Consider the following 24584-nt stretch of genomic DNA (forward strand, 5'->3'; position numbering starts at 1 on the left):
ACCTATGAAGTTTCATGATCCTGGGCCCAAGCTTTCTTGAGTTATCATCTGACAACCACCTGGTGGACGGACCGACAGACCGACAGACAGACAGACCGACATGATCAAAGCAATATACCCCCTCTTCTTCGAAGGGTTGCATAAATATTTGAACAGTCTAAAAAAATAGCAAGCATCCTTAACCCTTTCAGTGCTGGAACCGAATTTTGAAGGCCTTTGCATACAGTTTGGATCAAGATGAGACGCCACAGAACATGGCGTCTCATCAGGATCCAAACTGTTTGCTATTCTAATAGTATTCTTGAAAAAAATTGAATAAAATGCTAATTTTAGAAATTCAGCAGACGACATTTTAGCAGACGACACATTTCCCAGCATGCAAAGGGTTAATTTAAACTTCCTTTCACCTTCACATATTGGCCTTTTGCTCCATTGTCCATCAGCGCCACAGGTGGCGTTCCCCAGACTGTCATTGGTGCCCTGGACGAAATATCCCACGTTGCAAATGTATTCCACCCTGTCTTGGTAGTAGAAAAAGGTCTGGGAGGTCATGGCCTTACCCTCTCTGATGGCAAGCACTTGACTGGCATTGCATTGTCTTGCTGGAAAATGTGCACAATTTGCTGCATGAAGTATTTAATACATTTTTTTTTATCCTGGACAGTGGACAATTTAATCAAGTATTTGATATGATATGATAAGTTTAAGATCTTTCATCAAATGCATTTCAAAAGCAAGACCTTTAAAACATGTATGTAAAATCTTAAAGTCCTTTACTTATGTGATATCATTTAAAATTGACAATGTTATTGGCAAAAAATGAAATGGGATTTTGTAATCAAACAACAGTTTACAAATTAAAACACTCAAAATTATCATCAAATTAATGAAAATAATAATGGATGTTTTTCACTCGCAACCAGGTCATAACTCGCATACAAATTTGACACTTAAAAATTATACATCAGTTCATGCTGAAACTATTACGGAACTTACGGACACAGGAATGGTTAATATGGAACGTGTGCCAGGCTTTAGTCCCGTCCTCTGTGGGTAGCAACTGGAAACCATTGAAGTTCCTGGACGTGTACAACAGATAGCCTGCGCTGCACGTGCACTGGTATGAGCCAGGCTGGTTTGTACAGTTGTGGTCACACAAGCCATTGGTGGTGGCACATTCATCAACATCTTTAATGTCATTGAGCACAAAATGTAATGTTTCACTTGATAGTTATAACATGAAATTTGTTAAGTGTTAATTAAGGAATAATTAAAATGATATGAGGCCTTTGGTTGATATTATTTTACTCAATATACCTGGTTTTCATTCAAAATATACTAAAAAGTAACAAATCAATCACCCCAAAAATTTGTTTTGTAATTTGATTTTGTTAAAGGCCTGACGTTCATACTAAATGGTCAAAGACACACATGGACTTAAAAAGTAATCCATAGAAAAAGGATTGGTTAAAGAGAAATATTTAGGTGAAATATTAAATATGCTGTTAAGAATGTTTACAGATGGAGAAGGTTTCAATTAAGAAAATTAAAGGTAAGGTTGTTATCCTGAATATTCGTTGGTTGATAAGGTTGTAAATAAGAATGTTATATGGTAAAAACTTGATATCATGCATTTTTATAGGTGAAATAGGCTGAGATTACTAATATTTATAGATAAAACAGTCTTTGATTAAGAATATTAAGAGGAGAAATAGGCTGTGATTTAGAATGTTTATGTGAATTATTCTGTGATTACGAATGTTTGTAGTTGATGTAGCTTGTGATTAAGAATATTGATGGATGAAAAAGGTTGTAAATAAACATGTTTTTAGGTGATATAGGTTGTGATTAAGAATGTTTCTAGGTGATATAGGATGATATTCAGAATGTTTAAGAGAATGACTCATTCTTTGCATAATGGGCAAGATGTGACCTGCAGAGTGAGGACAGAGCTTTTCATTTCTGTGGTAAATAAGAACATATTATTGCATAATCAAATTAATTAACTAAAAATCCTTGGACAACCGCCTTCTGCAAAACAGAGATGCGGAGACAACTAAATATTTTTGGAAATTTGTTAGTAAAGTGTTACCTTGACAATGTGTTTGGCTACCACTGACTGGAATGTAGCCTGCCAAGCAAGTACATGAGTAACTGCCATCTGTATCGGAACATGTGGCATTCGTACAGTTGTGGGTTCTTCGCGTACATTCATTTATATCTGAAATTCAAGACAAAACTGTTATTTGAAAGAATAAAACATGACCGATATGTTCCTAAATATCAGTTCTTTTTAAGAAATCACCCAATCCAGTTAAGTAGTCGGACGTCCTAACAAACAGACATACAACATTTTTTAAATCAGTGATTTTTTTATAGTTAAACATAATACTTATCTTAGGCTTAAAATGCTTTTCAAAAGCTAGAATTAAGAAGTATTTGTTATATGGTAAACTTAATGGGGGGTAATTAGAATTTTATAACAGACACTGATGACCCCACACAGACAATTCACAGTGGACAAAACAAAGGGCCTTAATTCTGATAAAATTGTTCCCAGTCGAAATTCATCTCTTTGCCATAAAAAAAACATTAACGTCATTAACCAGTGAAAGTTTGACTGAGATACATCCAATAGTAAATGAAAGTTGAAAGCAACAAGAGCTGTGTTCGTGAAAAACAATGCCCCCTACTCCGCAGCTTTGAAGCCATATATTTGACCTTTGACCTTGAAGTATGACCTTGACCTTTCACCACTCAAAATGTGCAGCTCCATGGGATACGCATGCATGCCAAATATGGAGTTGCTATCTTCAATATTGCAAAATTTGAACTTTGACCTTGAAGGAAGACCTTGACCTTTCACCACTCAAAATGTGCAGCTCCATGAGATACGCATGCATGCCAAATATCGAGTTGCTATCTTCAATAGTGCAAAATTTTACCTTTCACCTTGACCTTGAAGGATAACCTTGACCTTTTACCACTCAAAATGTGCAGCTCAATGAGATACGCATGAATGCCAAATATCGAGTTGCTATCTTCAATAGTGCAAAATTTTACCTTTGACCTTGAAGGATGACCTTGACCTTTCACAACTCAAAATGTGCAGCTCCATGAGATTTGCATAAATGCCAAATATTGACTTGCTCTCTTCAATATTGCAAAATTTGAACTTTGACCTTGACCTTAAGGGATGACCTTGACCTTGACCTTTCACCACTCAAAATGTGCAGCTCCATGAGATACACATTCATGCCAAATATCAAGTTGCTATCTTCAATATTGCAAAATTTTACCTTTGACCTTGACATTTGACCTTGAAGGATGACCTTGACCTTTCACCACTCAAAATGTGCAGCTCCATGAGATACATATGCATGCCAAATATAAAGTTGCTATGTTCAATATTGCAAAAGTTATGGGGAATGTTAAAGTTTTCGGACAGACGGACCGACCGACTGACTGACGAACAGACAGACAGACAGAAGGATGGACTGACGGACAGTTTAACAAGAGCACCCCATAACAGGTGCCACGCTCGGCTGCGAAAGCTTGTCAGATTTTTTTTTTAGAGGTCACAGTGAAATTGACCTTTGACCTAGTGACCCAAAATGGGTGTGGCGTGTAGAACTCATCAAGGTGCATCTACATATGAAGTTTCAAAGTTGTAGGTGGAAGCACTTAGATTTTAGAGCCAATGTAAAGGTTTTAGCACGAAGCCGGCGGATGGCGGACGGCAGACAGCTGACGACGAACAGGCTATGACAATACCTCAGCCTCGCTAAAAACTATATGCCACACTTCGGGGGCATAAAAAAGTTATGGTGAATGTTAAAGTTTTCGGACGGACAGACAGATGCCATATATTTGACCTTTGACGTTGAAGGATGACCTTGACCTTTCACCTTTCAAATGCATGCCAAATATCAAGTTGCTATCTTCAATATTTAAAAAGTGATGGCCAATGTTAAAGTTTTCGGACGGACAGACGCCATATATTTGACATTTGACCTTGAAGGATGACCTTGACCTTCACCTTTCACCACTATAAATGTGCAGCTCTATGAGATGCACATGCATGCCAAATATCAAGTTGCTATGTTCAATATTGAAAAAGTTATGGCCAATGTTAAAGTTTTTGGACGGACGGACAGACGCCATATATTAGACATTTGACCTTCACCTTCACCTTTCACCACACAAAATGTGCAGCTCCATGAGATGCACATGCCTGTCAAATATCAAGTTGCTATGTTAAATATTGAAAAAGTTATGACCATTAAAGTTTTCGGACGGACGGACAGACTGACATACTGACGGACAGTTCAACTGCTATATGCCACCCGACCGGAGGCATAAACAAGAGCTGTCAGAGGACAGCGCGCTCGACTATTCGAGTGCTTGACAGTATAACGTAAGCCATCATAGAGAGGGGATGGGTGGTCATTTAATAGATGATCTTTCAAAAATAAGGAAAAAATTTTTTTTTATTTTTTTATTTTTTTTTTTGGGGGGGGGGGGATTCTGGGGTGGACCATGGGGATGGTTTGGGTGGAGTGCATTGTGGTAGGTCAGGTAAGTGTTGTTTTGTCAAAGTATGAATCAAATGTGAGCATAAATAAAGAAGTGATGGCAATTTAAGCAAAATGTTCAATTATATAAGTATAAAAGGGGCCATAATTCTGTAAAAATGCTTGATACAGTTGTCTGCTCTTGTTTATAGATTGGGATCATGCTGGTAAAGAACTATGCAAAATATGAAAGCAATATGTCAAAGGACATAGACAATATTTGTGGTGGTATGTAAACTTTAACATAGATTTATCAATAATATGCATATTCTAAGTATAAAGGGGGCAATAATTCTGTCAAAATGCTTGATACAGTTGTCTGCTCTTGTTTATAGATTGGGGTCATGTGGGTTATGAAGTATGCAAAATATAAAAGCAATATGTCAAAGGACATATGAAATATTTGGGGTAGTACGCAAATTTTAACATTTGCACGCTAACGCTAACGGGAACAGCAACGCCGACGCCGGGGTGAGTAGGATAGCTCCACTATATATATTTCATATATAATAGTCGAGCTAAAAATAGTTGGACTTTTCTATGAAATAAAGACAAATGGCTGTAAATTCTTCAGAAACTAGTCACAGTCAAGAGTGAAAGTATGAGCGAGATCCCTCCAGCAGTTAAAGAGAACTTTAAGTTCACCGTGGCGTTATGGATAAGGTGTCCGCCCAGCAATTAGGAGGTCATGGGTTCGATCCCCACTCGGGGAGAGTTCTCTAGATCTTCCCCAAAGACACCAAGTACTGGTTATAGGCCCATGTAACGGACTCGAAAGCTTTGCTATCAGCCTGAGGCTTTCGATGCAATCCAGCTAAAATAAATAGGTTTAGAGGACTTAAAAGTTTAAGCTTCATGACAGACAAACAGACGAACTGCTTATACTTTAAATGAACATAAAATCAAATTATTGAATAAAGAATTATTACTAGCTTACAACTAACATGTTTAGACATTTAATTAAATTTACATACTACAATGTAACACTTACTGGAGCAAACAAGAGGTGTGTCAACTCCGCACCTAAATGTCCCCGAGGAAGCGCTACTGACCAGTCCATATCCTAGATGACATTGCACATTGATGGCCATGCTCATGTTGACCACACCAGTGTAGTTCAGGTCTGAATTCACAATCCTGGGCACTGCACAAGGCTTGGCTGCAGTAAGAACACTTTCAATGGAAATTTACTTTATTTTTACTTCAAACACTCCTATGTGATTACTGTCAAGTGTTAGTCTTCAGACTAGAAAAATGTTATCTTCAGCGTTCAACACGTTTGCTCACTATGCTCCCAACATTACTGGTTTATTTCCTGTTCTTGCTACTAAGAACATTCTTGATTTCAAAGTTAGTCACAGCTATGAAAATGGATCAATGATAATGCATCCTTTAAATAATTTTTGAATGACTTTTGTTCAATATTAAATATTAAGATAAAACAAGATTGTTTTTTGTAGTGGAGAACTGTAAGGTGAAATCTTACGTCTACAACTGGGCACAGAGGTATTCCACGTTCCCTGGTCACAAAACATGGTCTCTGGACCAATGATCTCTTGGTACTGTGGACATTTAACCATAGCAACTGACCCATGTCTCAACCCATCTCCTCTAACAAGGGTAATATTGGCCCCTGGTACTAGGGTAGACAGACGTTCACATGTTGGTGCTACAACAATAAGAATTTGAAAGCATTACTACGAATATTAACTGTTTATTTATATATTTTGATCATTGTCAAATAATCAGTGTATTCTTTATTTTTTTCCCTGTTTTTTTCCGGGACAAGAAGATATACGTTTATGGTAAATTTCAATAATTATGAAAAAGGCTGACTTTCATTTTACCGTGTTTCATAAAGACTGCCCCTTATCCACTCCTATCGTAAATTAAATGAGTAATTGACATGAAATATTTTCTATATCCATTCTCCCCAACCTCTGATTCAAGGCTAGAGCAGTTGTCAGTTAGCGACCACAGTAGTGTAATATAGTAACTGTTAAACAATGCAGATTACCCAGCAAAAGTATAGGCAGCTTAACAGATGGACATTAAAATTAGAATATGGTAAAAATCCAAACCAAAGAAACTCCATACCCTCACAACTTGGTGTATCACTCCATTTCCCCTCACTCAGGCAAGTGATGTTGCTATTGCCAACCAATGAGAAACCAGGATCACATCTGTACATTACAGAGTCGCCTCCCTGCACACCATCTCCATGCTCTATGTAACCATTGGCAACAGAGGGTGCAAAGCCACAATAGGCACCTGAAGGGTAAGGTTACGTTAATATTTGGTAAAATAATAGACATAAAAAAATCACCCTTGTGTATATATATATATATATATATATATATATATATATATATGAAAGTGAAACATACAGATATGTTCTAAATGATTGTTTCATCTATGAAATTAAACAAAACAAAATTATTATTGCTAATGTTAATTTTGTTGCAAAATATTTGAAAAAAAAAATCAGTGTACTGAATATTTATTAAATGTCTCATATTTTTAACTCAAAGCAATTTATAATTTATCTTTGGATCAATGCTTACGTTCGCAGAATGGTAAGTTCTGGACATCCCAAGTCCCGTCACTCTGACAACTCATGGTAATATTTGTCTTCCCTGCATATCCTCCCCCGAAGAGGTATCCCTTGGCACACGTTATTATCACAATATCTGGATAGTGGTAGCTTAGCGTCTGAGGTTGAACCTTCACTGAGGTGGCATCAAACATTGGGCAGCCTAGAGACATGGAAAACAAACGGCAGTAAAGAGTCAAGATTTTACAACTAATTTTACAACAAATGCATTTGATAAAAACAAATATAAAACAGTGCAATTGCTGAAATGTATTTTTTAACACTAAGGGGAGAAAAATACCCTGTATCCTTCATGAGTTCACCAAAATTCTTCATTTTTAACAGACCCTTTAAAAAAACTTTTGGTAAATCTTGAAACTGAACAGGAGAAAATCACCTGAAAGAAGTGGAAATGAAAGAAGGAGAAATTCCACTCCTGAATGCCAGTTTTCAAATAAAGTCAAGGGATGAAATAAGAATAAATCACCCCCCTTAATGCCAGATTTTCAAGAAGGAAATCATCTGAAAGAAGGAGAAATCACTCCCTAGAGCTCCCGTTTCAAGTAGGAAATCTGCTGTAAGAAGAAGAAATCACACACCTTAATGTCTGTTTCAAGGGTGAAATGTGCAGAAAAAAAGAGGAAAGTAAATCCCTGAATGCCAGTTTCAAGGAAGAAATCTGTTGCAAGAAGGAGAAATCACACTCCTGAATGCCAGTTTTAAGAAGGAAATGTGTTTAAAAAAGGAGAAATCACACGCACTGAATGCCAGTTTTAAGGAGGGAATATATTGTAAAAGAAGGGGAAATCACACTCTCTGAATGCCAGTTATAAGGAAAAAATCTTCTGAAAAAATGAGAAATAATACACCTGAATGCCAGTTTCAAAAAGGAAATCAGCTTAAAGGAGAAATCACACCTCCTGAATGCCATTTTCAAGGAGGAAATCATTTGAAAATATGAGAAATAATACACCTGAATGTCAGTTTAAAAGAGGAAATCTGTTGAATGAAGGAGAAATCACACCTCCTGAATGCCCCTTTCAAGGAGGAAATAATCTGAATGAAAGAGAATAAATACTTCTTAATGGTTTCAAAGAGAGTATCTGCTGAACGATGGAGAAATTACCATGAATGCCAGTTTCAAGAAGAAATCATCTGAAAGAAGGAGAAATCACACCCCCTGAATGCCAAAAATCAGCTGAAGGAGAGGAAATCACACACCTGAATGCTTGTTTTAAAAGTGTTTTCAAAACATCGCTACTTAAAACTTGCCTGAACTGTATTCTGCATGAAATCCTGCCCGACCCTCCACTCCGCTGGTGGAAAACTGCAGGAAGAAGCCTTGCGATGACAAAAAAGTGACCGGGTCAATGGAGGGTCCTGAGCCATTGAACAGGGGTAGGCCACTGGTGTTGGAACCTTGATAGATCTGCAACAAGGGCAAAGTATAGCTAAGAGAAGTGAACAATAAACAATAACTAGTATATGCTGTGATTTCAGGGAATTAGTATAGTAACTAGTTAATGTATTAAACTTTATTGCCCTTAACAGCTCTGTAAGTCAGATTGCAAGAGTTTGAGTCCTGAAGACCAGTCCTTACACTTCTATTGTCCCAAGGCATGGAAAATATTTAAAAATATCATGAAAAAGTGTCATGAATACCACTTGAAACCCGGATTCACCATAGAATAATGTTACACAGAAATTTCACCCTTATTTTCAGGTAACAATGCAAATTAAAAGCCAGTATATAAGATTTTTATTGCATTTTCTAAATCTTAAACCAATACATAAATTTATCACATGCCATACCCTGTTTCCCAGGTAATATAACCATTATGAATATTTTTAACTTACACTTGTGTAATATACTTTTGAAGCGTTTTCATTTGCTTAGTTTTTGTTTGATTGACCAATCGCAGTTTGTTATTTTGCTGAAATGATTTGCAACGTAAAATGACGTCACAAAATGCAAACAACATTCGGGATTTATCATTATGTTTGCGTAAATATTTATTTAATTTGCTCATTTAAAAGCATGTGATAAAAAAAAGATCTGACAAAAATTGTCATATCATACCATATTTTATTAAACTCGTCCAGGAAATTCATAAGTAAGCTCGCCAAAGGCTCGCTTACTAACAAAATTCCTGAACTCGTTTAATAAAATATGGTATGATATGACAACTCGTGCCAGATCCTATATATCAACAAGAAAATATTACTTACATGTACTTGTCTTATGATGAGACCATAAATAAACTTTGGCAATTTTCCAAAAGTGAACCTGCAGCAGTGCTTTTGTACATTGATGTTTTTTCTTCTGTGCAAAAATTATTTGTCATTGTATAAAACTCTAATTTTGTTGAGTTTCTGGTGCTACTTATTCTGAACTTTAAATATATTTTTTTTATTCATCAAGCTTTTCTCTGTTTTGATTTTTTTTTCTAAATTGTATATACTGCTTTAATTTTGTTAAAATGTCACTGAACATTATGAAATAAAATGAATGAGAAATACTCATTTTTCTTGAAATTACAGTTTTTGCTGAAACATATAAAGTTTACTTGTTTGTTTGGATTTTAAGCGATATTCAAAAGTGTTTCAGTCATAGAACTTTGAATTAACCTACTCAAAATATTTCTGGGTAAGATGTTTCACCAGTACTAAAAACAGTTTGTAGCAGTAATGATGAAAGAGGCCCCTACTGTCTCCACTGCATTATTGCAAAAGATAGGATATTTAAATATCTATTTTACAGAAATTATAACATCAAGGAGATTTTATGTTCAATAAAGAATTATTCTGGTGGAAGGCTTGTCAGTCTTGACTCACTGGCCCATTAGTCAAAAGTAGGTCAATGTCATGGTCCAAATGAGGTCAGATGATGCGGGTTTGTTGAGACTGTTTATAGATAACATCCATGCAAGTATCATAGCATTATTGATGCTAGAGGAAGCTCGCTTTTGGTTAACCAAGCATTTGGACCAGTTTAATTAGTCCAAAAGAAAGTCAGTGTCAAGGTCAAAGTGAGGTAAGGTGATGTAGTTGTGTTGTCAGCTTTCAAAGACATCATCAATGCAAGTATCAAAGCATTGTAGGTCCCGTTATTGATGTTTGAAAATACATTTCAAGTATAAAAGCTTTAGATGAAGTAACGTTGTTTTGATGGTATACAAAACTGGTATTTTTGAGTTGACCACATACGGAAGGACGGACAGACGGATCAACAAATCAACAAGCCAATCATTATATGCCTGTATATATAATGGCATAAAATGGGCATCACTTAATCAATTCTGAACCTACATAATAAATATTGCATATGCACAGCTTCATATCATTAGGAAGAATTGTCACAAGTTTGAATGTTGTTGGAAAAAATGTAGGAGCCCAAGGACAGACAGACTGCCAGACGGATGGATGCCCATAGTGAATCCTGTATATACCCTCTAATTGGGTTATTACACCTTCTTCAAGTAACTTAAACCTACCCTTCTGGAATCAGAGGCAGGGGGAAAGTGCTGTAGAAAAAATCTAAACTAATCTCAACACAACCACCTAGGTGGTTAGCATGTGGCTATGATATTGATTACCGTAGTAAAAACATCATTTTGAATGAAAAATAATCAAATTGTAACTAAAAATCAACTTATACTGTATTTGATACTGATTTTTTTTCAGGGAAGTTGACTTTTGGTTATAGTTCGATTATTTTTCATTCAAAATGATGTTTTTACTAAGGGCTATTCCAGTAAAACATGTGTCCCACCCCCAGGAAGGCACTTTCAAAATGAACCAACCCCCTTCATAAGTTAATTTTACAAAAAAAACAAATCCTTTAGAATATTTTCTTCTGCTATTTGGACCCCCTTTAGAATTTTTTTTTATTAATGCGAATTTCAATAGCCCAAAATATTAATTTTGCAAAGCATTTTTCGTTGGGGGTTCTGATTATTCTGTCCTCTTCTTTAAATCATGTTGTATTGTAGCAGATTGTAAATTTATGAAATAAATTTTGATCAAATAAAATTGACCACTTTCGGTTCGATATGCTAACTGTTGTTCCTCCTTTAATACACACATGTACCATTACTTCAATGACACCTAGGAAAATGGTGTTGTTTTTTACGCTTATGTCACTTCCGTTTTTACTTTAAAAGCAGTTGTAGGGCAGTATTAACGCCGAGGAAATTGTAAGTTATATGACGCCGAGTCACTCGGAAAAAAATCTTAGTAACTATAATTTACCTTGGATAGAAACTGATTACAAATTCCGAATCATATTGTTTATTAAATGTAGATTTACTACATTCGGACATAAACAATCAAAGCCAATCACCTCCCCGAAAAATAATATTAATTTGTCTGTTAAGACCAATATGGGATCGTAAGCATTGTTGTTTTCGAATTTCAACATGTATTCCACACCCATGCCCGTGACAGTTTTTTCTGTCTTTTTAAACCGCGTGTATAAAACAAAACTGTGTTCGCACCTTCCTGTAGGATACCGCACCTGGAGGAGTGATAATTGCGTGTTTGATTATGCAATTAACAGTTTGAAGCCATGGATAACTCATAATTGATTTTAATAATCGTATTTTCCCTCGGGTCTCTCGATTCCCCGATACATACGTTTCAACTGTCTTTATCGCATACATGCAACTTCTCTCGTCTTTATAAATCCATTACTTGATAATCCAGCATATGCCCAATTTCCATTTTTAAAAGCAAATTAAAAGAGTGCTCAAGAATGTCAGAAACACAAACGTTCGCAATTTTCGAAAGTATCAAATGAATTTCGGCATATGTTTCTATTTAAAGATTTGATGAAATAAGTGCCCAATAAGGACAGTTGTATTCCAACATGCGTAAATCACCTGACACGGTTTGCACGCGTCGTTTACAGCTAATTTCGGTTACAAATTCTAGCCACATACACGTGCTATTCTATAGTTTGTGTCTGGTTATACACAGGATATTGGATGTTCGGGGCTTGAAGGGATAATAAAACAGACGTAGTCGGCGGTTTTTAATAGAACTTTTGTACTGACCAACATAATAATTAATAGTGCATGTGCTTATCTAACATTAAGGGATCATAAACACGGGTTGCAGCCACTTGTGTGGGCCATAATATACAGTCCCGATGGTTATGTTCAGTAGCACATGTGGTCAGTAACTAACAAGTTCGAGTAATAAAGCACAGAGATTATGATCTGAAAAGTTGCATGGGGTCCGAAATGAAACAGGATGCCACCAAATCAAAAGATTCACCCCCTTATTTTAATGTCAAGTGTAAAAAAACTATGTTTGAAACATTTAAAATAACGAAAATTCCGAAAATCACGGCTTCCATTTTCAAAAGCATATTCTGTTCAACATCGCTCAAGAAATTGTAAAGGCAAAAGTTTGATTTTTTCCCCATCAAATCAAGTTTACATCATTATTATTTTTATTTATTAAAATTATTTTATTAAATTGCAGCCCAATTGGGATGGCGGTATTCACACAGAACACATGTACATCACCTTAAGCCATGTGTAAATTTAAATTTTGACGCACAATCATGTACAAGTCATTTTCTGAAAATCGTGACGAAGTGAAAGTAATCATTTAAAAAATAAACCAACATTTGATTTTATTTGAATTGTCAACATTATTTATATTTGTGTCATCTGTGTATTTTAGCAACTCTTATGCAAATAGAAATCGTTTTTTTTCAATGTTTATTAAGCAAGTCTCGTTTCGGAGATTAAACTGTGTAAATTTCTTTGATATGGTTACTGACCTACAAAATCATTGTTTTGACAGAAGACATCCGATGGTAATTGTATGAAGTATGCATAGAAGCTGACAAAATGTTAAAACAATCACGTAGCAATAAATCAGGGTATCATCTGTTTCTTATATTCGTTAATTTGAAATTCTTATATTGGTTAATTGGAAAATTATTTAACATTTGTTATAGTATACAATCAGAGACGTAGATATCTACGTCCCTGATGCAATCAATATTTGTAAACATTTCTTCTCAGCGAATTGGAGGATCAATGCTGAGGAAGAAACAGACGCGGCGTTACTCCGCAAATGACCACCGAGTGCCTTTGCATGATGCCGAGTGATTACTCGTTATGGATGCGCAGAAACTTCAAAACAAAAGAATCCGTCCGCGGCATAGCCACAGACTTTGTTGGTTTCCGTGAGCTGTGCTCTCCATTTTAAGTTGGCAAATAGGGTTAGAAGCAACAAAGAAATGATGCCCCCCAACAGAAGTAAAATATAAGTTATAACGCCCCCCTTCAGAACCAAAATATGAAGAAACCCATCCCCCAACAGAATTATTTTGCCACCCTGGGGGGAATATATGTTTAACTGGAATAGCCCTAATTAATATCATAGCCACATGCTAACCAGCTGTGAACTTAACAGGTCGGGAGTAAAGCCCATGATCCTCAGATTTGTAATCCAGCTCGCTACCAACTAAGCTAGTCAGCGCAAAATAGAAAATGTAACACAGATACCTTCAGATAATCCTTGTCCTTTTCCGTTTCAAAAGCAGAGAACTTTAACTTGACACTCCTGCCCGAGGCTGGCTGTATACTCCACGAGCAGGTGGCGATATCTGGATAGGTGGCTGCTGGGTAGCCAGGGGAGGTCACTGTGCCAGAGTCATCACTTAACACTACATCACAGCCTGTATGGCGGATAAGAGACATGTGTATAAACATATTAGAGAAATAAATGTGGCAAGAATAAGATCGATTACTTTATTGTTGTTGTTGTGTTTATATTTTAAGTTCATTATAAGAGATAGATCTACCAGTACACATAAAAATGTACTAGTGGCTTTGTGTAACATTGACAGAAAAGGGACCAGTGGCTGCAATGTCCATTGGATTATCATGAAATAATAACATTTATAGTTGATAATACAAGATAAGTATTGATGCAAAGCATCAAGGGCGTCGGGAATTTCAGTGTAAAAGGCACTCAATGAAGTTTCATGGAACAATTTTTTTTCTACTGTAGTCACTAAATATTAATATATTGGCCGATTATTTTAAACAAAATAGAAAAAGATACTGGTATAACCATTATCTATGATTTTGTGTTATAACCCCCAAATAACCATTATCTATGATGTTGTGTTATAACCCCCAAATAACCATTATCTATGATTTTGTGTTGTAACCCCTAAATATTTCATAGTTCATTTTAATTACATTGGTTTCATTTTTTTTACTGGCATCTGTGTGCAGTTTTCATTAAAGGGCCTTTTCACAGATTTTGGCATATTTTGAAGTTAGTCATTAAATGCTTTATTTTGATAAATGTAAACATTGGATCTTAAAAGCTCCAGTGAAAAATTAAGAATAAAATTAAAAAAAGAAAAAAAAAATGTAGCTGGCACCGGGGCTCGAACCAGTGACCCCCGGAGTCCTGGAGTAAAAACGCATTAGCCCTCTCGGCTATTCTGCCGAGTGTTCATGCAGGACGTATTTTATACCTCATATAAGCAATCTTCGTAGTTTCGTAAATTTAAACAACAACAACAGAACTCTCCAAATTATTCAATCGTTTCGCGGTGCAACGCTTTATAATTTTTAGGTTTTTAAATCGTCAAAAGATGCATATGGCTATATTGGACTATGGTAAATGTTCAGTAATACTATTTCCTCACAAATATTATAACTAATATGAAAATTTGCGAATCTGAAACAACTTTTTTCAATTTTGTCAATTTACCAAACCATGAAAAGATCCCTTCAATGGAACAGAACTGTGTAGGTTTTAAAAAATCTGCTTCATCTTGTAAGCGTAATTTCATATTTTTCTCAACTTCAAGGGGATATGATTCTGAACTTATTCATAAGTTGCTCATTTACGATAGGGGTTGAGTACTCATTGATATGAAAACACTGTGAAAGTTTTGATGCGTTGACGACCCCCCCACCCTCTCACACATATATTTCATGGGCATGATAAAAACAAAAAATGGTTACAATAAAACAGCATATTTATTTAAACTAAAATGTCTACATCAAAACAAAAAGTTAACATAGAACGCAAATAAAATAATTTGATTCTACTGTGGCTCGAACCTTGGGCCTCTCACATGTGAAGCGAGCGTGTAACCACTACACTACGGAGCCACTTGAAAAATCACCTTCTAACTAAGATATTAATAAGTGACTGTAGTGTAACGGTTATCAATAAAGCAATAAACTGTGTAATCGCTGTCGTCTTGTAAAATTGAAGAAAATACGCGTTTACCAAAACTCGAACAGCAAAAGTCTGCGCTATTGTTAGAAAAAACACAAAATAAATATATTTTGATTATGTTTTGTTTTTATACAAAACCAGAAGGTTTCACCGGTTCGCGTATTTGCCCAGTCCCTGTGATCTTTTATTATTTCCCAGTCCCTGTGATCAGTTATTAATTAAAAGAATTAGCTTTGCAATATTGACAATAAATGTTGTAGTTAATGTAATAGGCACAAATGTAGTACCGGTACTTTTTTACTCTAATTTACACAAAAATCACCACTATGCAAGATAATCTGACAACAAAAATATATACATTGATCCGTAAAATAACTTGTTCTCCCATAAGCGAAAAAAAAACGTATTACATACAAGTCGCCGCACTTCAGTGCGACGCCAATGATTGCCATATTAGTCTCAAACAGACCATAAATAAAAAAGAGTGATGAAATCATAAACGACTCTTAAAATGATAAAAAAAGTTGTAATTGTAAAAATAAGCCTGTCTCTTGAAAACGGTTTTTAATGTATGGGCACTGGCTGATCAGCGAAAACACTTAACCCTATAATGGAATTTTTTGTTTTAAAAGAAAGTCACTTTGAAACAAAGGAAGGTTTTGGGTTGAGTTGCTTTTAATTTTCAATATGTTTTTACAACAGTATATTATGAGAACTGATTAGTATATGAATTAAAATAAAAATCATGGATCAGTATTTTCATAAAATAAAGTAACGTGAGTAAATTAAGAGTCTTATGAAAGTGTTTTATAGTCTTCAGTGTTTTGCATTTTGTCTGAATGTACCAGTTTGAAGCCAAACTGACTGTCGCAAAGGCACATTTAGCAGAGAACTGGTCACCAATACTAGGCTACAATATAATTGCTATTGCATTATTGATGTATGTTAGCCCCATAAAAATTAACACAAAGTATTGTGCGCATCTGGTATCTATTTCTGGTACAACACTTAGATTAACAAACACAAATAAAAGTTAGGATTACATGTATACAATATGTAAAATGATATTTCTATGCTTAAGTTGTGATCATACAAGGGCATAAGTTAATAAATTTTTAACATACATAATAAATTTGCATATGAACAGCTTTATATTATAAGGAAAAATAGATGAGAGGTTGAAAATTGTAGGAACAAGAGCTGTCACCATAGGATGACTTATGCCCCCTATAAACGCTTGATAGAAGTTATGGGATTTTTTCGAAACCTAAACGCAGATTTTGAAACCTAAACGCGGACCCTAAGTTCAAGGTAAAGATCACAGGGGTCAAAATTTGTTTGCGTATGGAAAGGCCTTGTCCATATACACATGCATGCCAAATATGAAATTGCTATCTGAAGCGACATAGAAGTTATGAGCATTTTTCGAAACCTAAACGCAAAGTGTGATGGACAGACGGATGGACGGCCAGTCCGATCACTATAATGCTCTCCTTCGGATGGGGGGGGGGGTGGGGGGGCATAAAAAGTGTAGGAGGTTCAATGTTTTCTCACTCTGAACAAAATTATTTGTAAGTAACTGCTTCCTAATATATGAGACTAACCCTCTGTGTATTTCATGAGGACACCAGAGCAGTTCCAGTGATGCATAAGGTCCATGTGTATATAGAGGTCCTGTCCACTGGAGACCAGGATGGTGGGCTTGCTGTGCCTCTCGAGGGTTACCAGCAGCCCTGCAGCATAGCTGGCGCCGTCAAAGATGTCAACATGGTCCATACAGCACAGGTCAATAGAGAGGATCTGCAGCAACAGTGGGAACAATCACTTACCCTTTGCATGCTGGGAAATTTGTCGTCTGCTAAAATGTCATCTGCTGAATTTCTTAAATAAGCTCTTTTATTCAAACAATACTATCAGAATAGCAAACAGTTTGGATCCTGATGAGACGCCAGGCTCTGTGGCGTCTCATCTGGATCCAGACTGTTTGCAAAGGCCTTCAAAATTTGGTTCCAGCACTGAAAGAGCTGAAATTCATGTTTTATGGTTACAGTCTCCACCTTTGAAATCAGTTCATATTTGACTACATTTATAAATGCAGCTTCACGACCTTTCAGCATCTGCAACAGAGGTAAATAGAAAGCGACTGTTGGAAACCCATATTACATTTTTTATTTTTTTATTTTAATCACCAGTCTCTTGAAAGGGGTTATTATTTATACTACATGCAGGTGGTTTCACCATCTAATACCACGTTAAACTAAATCAAATCTAGAGCAACACAACTAACATAAAAAAATATAGATGTTTTTGTTTCCTATTTAAATTCAAATATTTTCTTGTTCTAAATTTCAGCTAAACTTGGAAGTCTGTGGGCAGGGATAAAATTGCTGGTCTTCTGTAGAGCTCCACATGAGAGCATCTCTTGCTGTCTCACTACTTCCAGCCATACAATATCCCTCGGGGGTAAATGGTCCCTGCATTCCTGGGCCATTTGGAGGGCTTCTTGAAAGGGACACCTAGGAAGCAGCACATGGTGGATCTCATATGAATGTCTATTGTGCCCCTTTGTCAGAAGATAATCACTTGTTCTAGTCTGGTATAGTGATGGAAGCTGTCGTCTGGCTGTTTAGTTCTGAACAGGCACTTTCTCATAGTGTTCATTTTGTAGACAGACTTTGTTTTCATGTGTTTTTCTTCCGCTCTCAGCGTTGATATTGTTATGCCACCTCATTTTCCACAGAGAGGATCTACTGGAGTACAATTTTGAAGCACTTGATGTTTTGTTGTGCTGCTGTGAGGCCAGGCAGTTTGTTGTCTGTTGCTACTTCCATTCTAGTTTTGGTAGGATTTTGGATGGCTGGAAACACTCGCTCCTTTGGTCAAAGGATTGATCAGGAGCTAATTGGGTTGGGTAACCATGACAAAAACCAAAAATCTTGAAGATAGAAATACCAGGCTGCATAGTCAACTATTGCAAACCAAGATGCTGCACAAACCAGCCAAACATGTCAATGTTGTTGCTGGCTATTCATCAATGACTACAGGGGATTGTTCCCAGCTTGGTAAATTTATAATGAAAGTGAAAAAAAAGAACACTAATTGTTTATCTTATAGCTGTAGCTATCCATTTTTAACATTAAATTGTTATAAACAATACTGAATATTTTCCGAGACAATTTTTAATGCTAATATAACATGTTACTCAACACATGTACCTGAAGGGTGATAAGCCTGTTGGCTGTTGATCTGATATGGAATGCCTGCTGGTAGTTCCCGATATAGAACAGTGGAAAGCGTGGAGAGTACAGGTACTGTGGAAGGTCTTCTGCCAACAGATCAGCACTCACGGTGGGTATGTCAGGTAATATCACTGAAACATGAAATTCAAAATTCATTTTTTTCACAATACAATATTACAAACACTATTATTATCTTGTTCCTGTAATGTACATGTACTTAAATGAATATCAAATTAACAAACAAAGGAGCACCAAATTTGTGAATGAAATGGTTTTGAATACATGTTATTTTTTAATCTTCTATGATTAAAGCAAATCTGTGATGTTTATTATGTTTTTATTGTTTAAAATTTCACGATTTTTCAGTGGCAAGCTTAGTAGCTTATAAACAAGTTAACAATGATTTCAGCAATTCACTTTGACTTCAATATGTAACAATGCAGAAGAATGCATATGACAAAAAATGGTAGGACTTAAATAATAATGCTTGATATACTGTATATGGTTATTTCATACTAGTAATTTAAACTTAGAGCATGACCATTATTTGCTGAAAAAATAGAACAGACAAATATGCAATATTAATTTGATCAAACATCTTTGAAGTTCCATAGTTTATAAAGCTTTTAACAATTTCAAAAAGTTCCATAACTCTCGAATAATGATTGAAGCAGAATGTATTGCTAGTATGCGCTATTCCTCTTCCTAATGAAAAAAACTGCCACCAAACACTTGTTGAATTACATTCCTTGAAATATAAATTGATACTGAATTGGCAAGACAAGCAAGTCAAGCCGCTTTGCATTATATACTTAATGCAGAACTTTCACAAAATGTCCCTGGTAATATATGCACCACCTCTTGGTTATGAACCTATCCACACATATTCAAGGAATGCAGGCCATAGTCTGGATACTGTAGCCATTACGAAAAAACCTCTTCATTGCGTTCTAACCTTGCGAGCGTGTAACCCCTGGGCAAGTTTTAACGTAGACTGTTCCTTGTGTGTCAGCAACGAGAGACGCGGGTTCCTCGACCATGATGCACGACTGCTGAGTGGCGGTCTCAGTCAACCGGAATCCCCAACAATTGGCGTTCCTGTCACATTCAGTAACGCAGCTGGCGACCGTCTGTGTGCCTGATAGAGACTTTGTGTAGCCATCAGTCGGTTCCGCGAATTTAAACCCCGTTTGTTCCAGAACTTCGCAGATGTAGTCTGGAAAAGTGGCAGTTTTAAATATGTTCACGAAAAACGTACAGTGATACATTTTTGTTTCAGACTTACAAAGCACAAGGTACTAGTATTCGAAGGGTTGAGACGAATGCAAAAGTTGGTATAGGCCTAATGGGGTGTAATACCTCGTTAAGACAGGTTTGAACTTTGAGAAACTTTGTATAAATTATTTATAATGCTGTAATTCTTCTTTAGTGCATATTTCGCTGTTTGTCATATAACACACACACATATGCATATATTTATAATTATAAACAAACAAAGTGCACCTGTACTCCATGAAAACGAGAACCCAGCTTTCTGAACCGTAGCGTCTGTTAGGAACTGAATGATGAGATGATTGGTGCTGCTGCTGAACGACTTGAAGGCGCCAATAGAGTGGCCTGACAACCTGGTAATTAGGGTGCTGGTTGATAGGGTAGGACCGCCATCCCAGATCTCCACGAAGTCTATGTGCTCCTCCGTGACGAAAGAATTAAACTGAAAGTAGGTGCATGAAGATTGAATTAAACATTATACATCTAGTAACACATTCCAATGTGTACATGTTTAAGAAACTGTACTCTTGACCACGACACACAATATACAAATTTGACCATGAATTAGAAATTAATTCCACTTATATTATAGATGTATGTAGATGTTTAATGGTATGAAATATACACATATATGTGATCTACTGGTTGCGCCATGTACTCAACCTTAAGGTGAATTCTCTTGCCCATATCCACGTGTATGCTGTACAGACATCTGGCGTAAAAGGTGTAGTTAGATGATCCCACAGAAACGCTCCCGCTGGCAGACGTGTAGCTGCGCGCGCAAAGGGATGCTGAAAGAAAACATTAATGGAAATCTATATAAGACACAGGTGATGTAAATTATTATGTATTTTGCCATGATTAACGTCTCCTATTTGATAAAATGTGCCGTATACCTCATGATATTCGCCTCTTTCAGTTATACATTGCTTTTTACATTTCCCAATGCACCAAATGGAATGTTGGAGAAATTTACCGCCAGTTTACCCGTATGAATAATTTTTAAAACCAGATTGGCTATGTTTAAAGAATTCATAAAAAACTTTGGCAACATATCTTTTATATGAATGGAAACCAGTTTTAAATCAGACCTCATTGATGAGATTTCTACGTTTGTTTAAATAATTTATGGTCGGTCCGAGATTTACCTTGGTAAGATATTTTGCATTCAAGGAAGTTATTTTTCATTAAACGATTTTTTATTTTATTATCATTTCCATTAACCTCTGAATTAGAGCGAGGCCATTTTTTGAAGGCGGCTATTCTCATATTCATTAGGCTTTGCGTTACTACTACGACGAATAAGTTTGAATTGACATACGGGAAACGACATTGCGGTTCAGAGCACTAGATTACATCTAAATTATATATAATAAGCAATTACTAATATATTTTGTAAATTATCAAGGTTTTCCATGGATACTAACGACAGTCCATTTCGTCGCTATAGTCTCCGCAGTCGTTGGCCGAGTTACAGACGGTCGGGAAACCCACACATCGACCATTACCACAGCTGAACGTGTCTGAAACAGACAAACGGTTGTCATTTTTGAGCCTTAAAACACTCAAGAATGATATTTTTTCAAATCCATTATTCGACCTTAAGATTTTAAAGGCGCCTTTTCACAGATTTTGGCATGTTTTGAAGTTTGTCATTAAATGCTTTATATTGATAAATTTAAACATCGGATCTGAAAATCTCCAGTAAAAAAAATCAAGAATACAATTAAAAAAGAAAAAAAGGTAACCCTAAACAGGGCTCGAACCACTGACCCCTGGAGTCCTGGAGTAAAAAGTCTACCACTTAGACCATTCGACCAGCCTTCTTAGTATAATAATAGATGTATTTTATACTTTAAGCAATCCTCGTAGTTTCACACAATATCACGAAAACAACAGAACTCTCCAAATTATAAATTCGTTTCGCGTACAACGCTTTATAATTTTCAGGTTTTTAAATCGTCAAAAGATTCATATAATGGCTATTTTAGAGCATGGTAAATGTTCAGTATAACTATATCGTCACAAATATCATAACTAAAACGAAAATTTGCGAATCTGAAACATCTTTTTTCGATTTTGTCAATTTACCCAAACGTGAAAAGGCCCCTTTAATGCTAAAGATAAATATATTTAAAATGCTTAAAGCAAAATATCGACGAACATTAATGGGTATGTTCGCTTTTTTTAACGAAGTATCATATTGTATGTGAATATACTGATCACACATGAGCTACACATGAGGCGCGTCATTCGGAGATGGGTTTCACGGAATATACGGCCAGCTTAGCTTCAGTTGCATCCGCAAATCTGGTCTACAGCTACCCTATCCGCGTTTTGAGACCACGACAATTTGTATGACTTGAAAGCGAAAAGCTCGTGACCAGTCTGTGCGATGGCGCAGGCTGGTCTGGAGTTGCGCTCGCCGCAAGTGACATAAGACCAATTTTCGCATGACGCGGCTCAAATAAAAATTAATGAATTTCACGTGCATGTACATATTCAACACTCGCTTAATCTGTATCACTATCTTTTTCCGTCAAGCGTACCTGCCGGGCATGGCGTCCGTTCACAAACGCTCATCATCACGTTTTCGCATGACGCCATGTACCACCACCGTTGAGTATCCGTTGAGTCCCAGGGATCACCGACGTACGCGCATTGACCGGAAGTGATGTTCGGCTCGTTAGGGGCCCAAACTCCTTCCTCGACACCCGCATCGCGTCCGTCGCTCCACTGACCCTTGTACTCAGGTGCGGAGTCCATAAGTCTTCGGTTGTAACCTATGAATATGAAATCTTTTTGAACTCTTTTTTTAAATATTTTTTTCAGACGCATATAATATAAGGTAAAATGTCAAGATTGCGATGGAAAATAACATTTCTGCAGAATTAATCTATTAATTTAAAAACAAAAAAATGTAACGTAGGTTTTATACATTTACCTAATTGTTGCTTACCTACTTAGTTTTGTTTTATGTAACATGTTGTTGTTGGTTTGTGTTTTTCTTTTACATAAAATAATGCCATTTTAATTTTATAAGCTTATTTGTGTAAGCATAAATCAAGTTGGTAAAGCGGTTTGATGTTTTTGAAACGTTTAAGAAATGAGTTCACATATTTTATAAACGCATGTAACAATGCAAACTGTATTCCATTTAATAAAACAAATGTCGAGTTTTACTTTTCGTAAAATGCAAAATACTTGGCAATGCATCAATCAACGTAAAAAAAAGATTTACTGACAAAAGCGCTTAGACTAGAAAGAAAATATTATAACAGCTACTTTGTAACTCTTGTACTTGATTGGACGGTATTGTAGACGTCTTTAATACAAACACACAAAACGTATGCTTCAAAATCAATTTCATAATGCCTTATATTAAAAGTCATACATCAGTATAAAAATAAGTTAACTGACGACCTACACCTTAATTCTTGCTTTCAATGAGCTGTATAAATATATTCAATACGATATAAATATGAAAGAAGCGCATACCGCGTTCTTTAAGTACATATTTTACGATATAAACACGATCGTCACATCCATTATCACACGCTGGCAACGTACCTGTCCAGTAGTTGCCAACCCCTCTAACGGTTGCTAGGTGAGATATCACGTCGGTCAATGTATAGCCCTTGGGTTCGACCAACACGGCTCCATACCTTACAAAGACAAGTAATTACTACTTGACATAATGACCATCACTTTATTTCATAATTGGATATATTGAACCACGCGTATGCTTTTCGCAAGGTATAAAACCAATGACGGCTCTGGTTTTAACTTGATGAAAAATTATCAAAGTCCGTTGTCACACATAAATCTTCCTTTTGGGAAACCTAAGTTAATTAATGAAATATTAATTATCAAAGTCCGTTTTCACACATAAATCTTCCTTTTGGGAAACCTAAGTTAATTAATGAAATATTGTTTAGACTTAATTTAAAGTAGGTACTCACTTCCGACAAAACTGGTGTGCCCTGTCCCATGTGAAATTATAGGGCACCACTAAGTAACATTTTCCGTAGATCAGCTCCCAGCCTGAAACACGAACGTGCCAAATATACGATTATGCATCACATGTTGACACCCGGAAATAAATTTGACTGTATGCTTAAAGTCAAATTCTATTAAAAGAGCAATATCACAAATTATATAACTAAAATCAACAACGAACATAATGTTACAGTGCATCACCATCACGATCAAACTCAAAATAAAATGCTCTTTTATTCAATAAATAATTTGTTTATTTTAAGAAAGAAATGTTATACCAAATATATTAGAAAAACGAGCATTATACATATATATTTTATAATGTTACTTAAAAAATGAAGGCGCTCGTCTGAGACCCAACATGAACTAAACTATTCTAAGAAGGTTCAGAAAATGAAAGTTCTTATTTTTACATACATTGTCAATATTACGCACATTAATATATCAAACTATGGAACTCCAGAAAATGAAACAGAGAAAGCCCTGTTCTTATCCACAAGTTTTATAACATTACTTCAACTACAATAATTAAATCTTGGATCAACGTCTTGTCATAATCATCATCATCAGCAGCACCAGCAATATCATAATCATCATCGTCGTCGTCTTTGTTATTATCATCACCATCATCTTCATCATCATCATCACCATCATCGTCGTCATCATCATCATCATCATCAT

At 36.0% G+C, this 24584-nt stretch overlaps 2 protein-coding genes across 2 annotated transcripts in view; both read right to left on the reverse strand.

Moving 5' to 3' along the window:
* Window positions 1-7326, reverse strand: part of LOC127863297 (sushi, von Willebrand factor type A, EGF and pentraxin domain-containing protein 1-like) — an 89686-nt gene extending 82360 nt beyond the window's left edge. Inside the window, exons 1-7 of the mRNA XM_052402716.1 lie at window positions 7139-7326; window positions 6672-6845; window positions 6061-6243; window positions 5566-5733; window positions 2093-2221; window positions 997-1188; window positions 408-602 (exon numbers count right to left, since the gene is read on the reverse strand). Coding sequence (XP_052258676.1) covers window positions 408-602; window positions 997-1188; window positions 2093-2221; window positions 5566-5733; window positions 6061-6243; window positions 6672-6845; window positions 7139-7322 — 1225 coding nt within the window. The 5' untranslated portion in view covers window positions 7323-7326. The remainder of the gene's footprint in view (window positions 1-407; window positions 603-996; window positions 1189-2092; window positions 2222-5565; window positions 5734-6060; window positions 6244-6671; window positions 6846-7138) is intronic.
* Window positions 7327-7712: 386 nt separating this feature from the next.
* On the reverse strand, window positions 7713-24107 carry LOC127863318 (tolloid-like protein 1). The gene is made up of 13 exons (XM_052402737.1): window positions 24095-24107; window positions 23867-23948; window positions 23475-23569; window positions 22454-22687; window positions 21332-21427; window positions 20547-20695; window positions 20136-20346; window positions 19588-19848; window positions 18609-18763; window positions 16998-17193; window positions 13692-13864; window positions 8440-8596; window positions 7713-7846 (listed from the first exon to the last, which is right to left on the reverse strand). The coding sequence occupies exons 1-13, from the start codon at window positions 24105-24107 to the stop codon at window positions 7713-7715; spliced, it is 1956 nt and encodes a 651-aa protein (XP_052258697.1).
* Window positions 24108-24584: the final 477 nt, after the last annotated feature.

This window comes from Dreissena polymorpha, unplaced genomic scaffold, assembly GCF_020536995.1.
Source record: "Dreissena polymorpha isolate Duluth1 unplaced genomic scaffold, UMN_Dpol_1.0 chrUn004, whole genome shotgun sequence".
Lineage (NCBI taxonomy): Eukaryota > Metazoa > Mollusca > Bivalvia > Myida > Dreissenidae > Dreissena > Dreissena polymorpha.

Coding starts and splice junctions, on each gene's coding strand:
- LOC127863318 (XM_052402737.1), bottom strand. Junction 21,428..22,453: donor ACGGACGCCATGCCCGGCAG/GTACGCTTGACG, acceptor TGTCTGTTTCAG/ACACGTTCAGCTGTGGTAAT. Junction 17,194..18,608: donor ACAGGCTTATCACCCTTCAG/GTACATGTGTTG, acceptor CTGTTGCTGCAG/ATCCTCTCTATTGACCTGTG.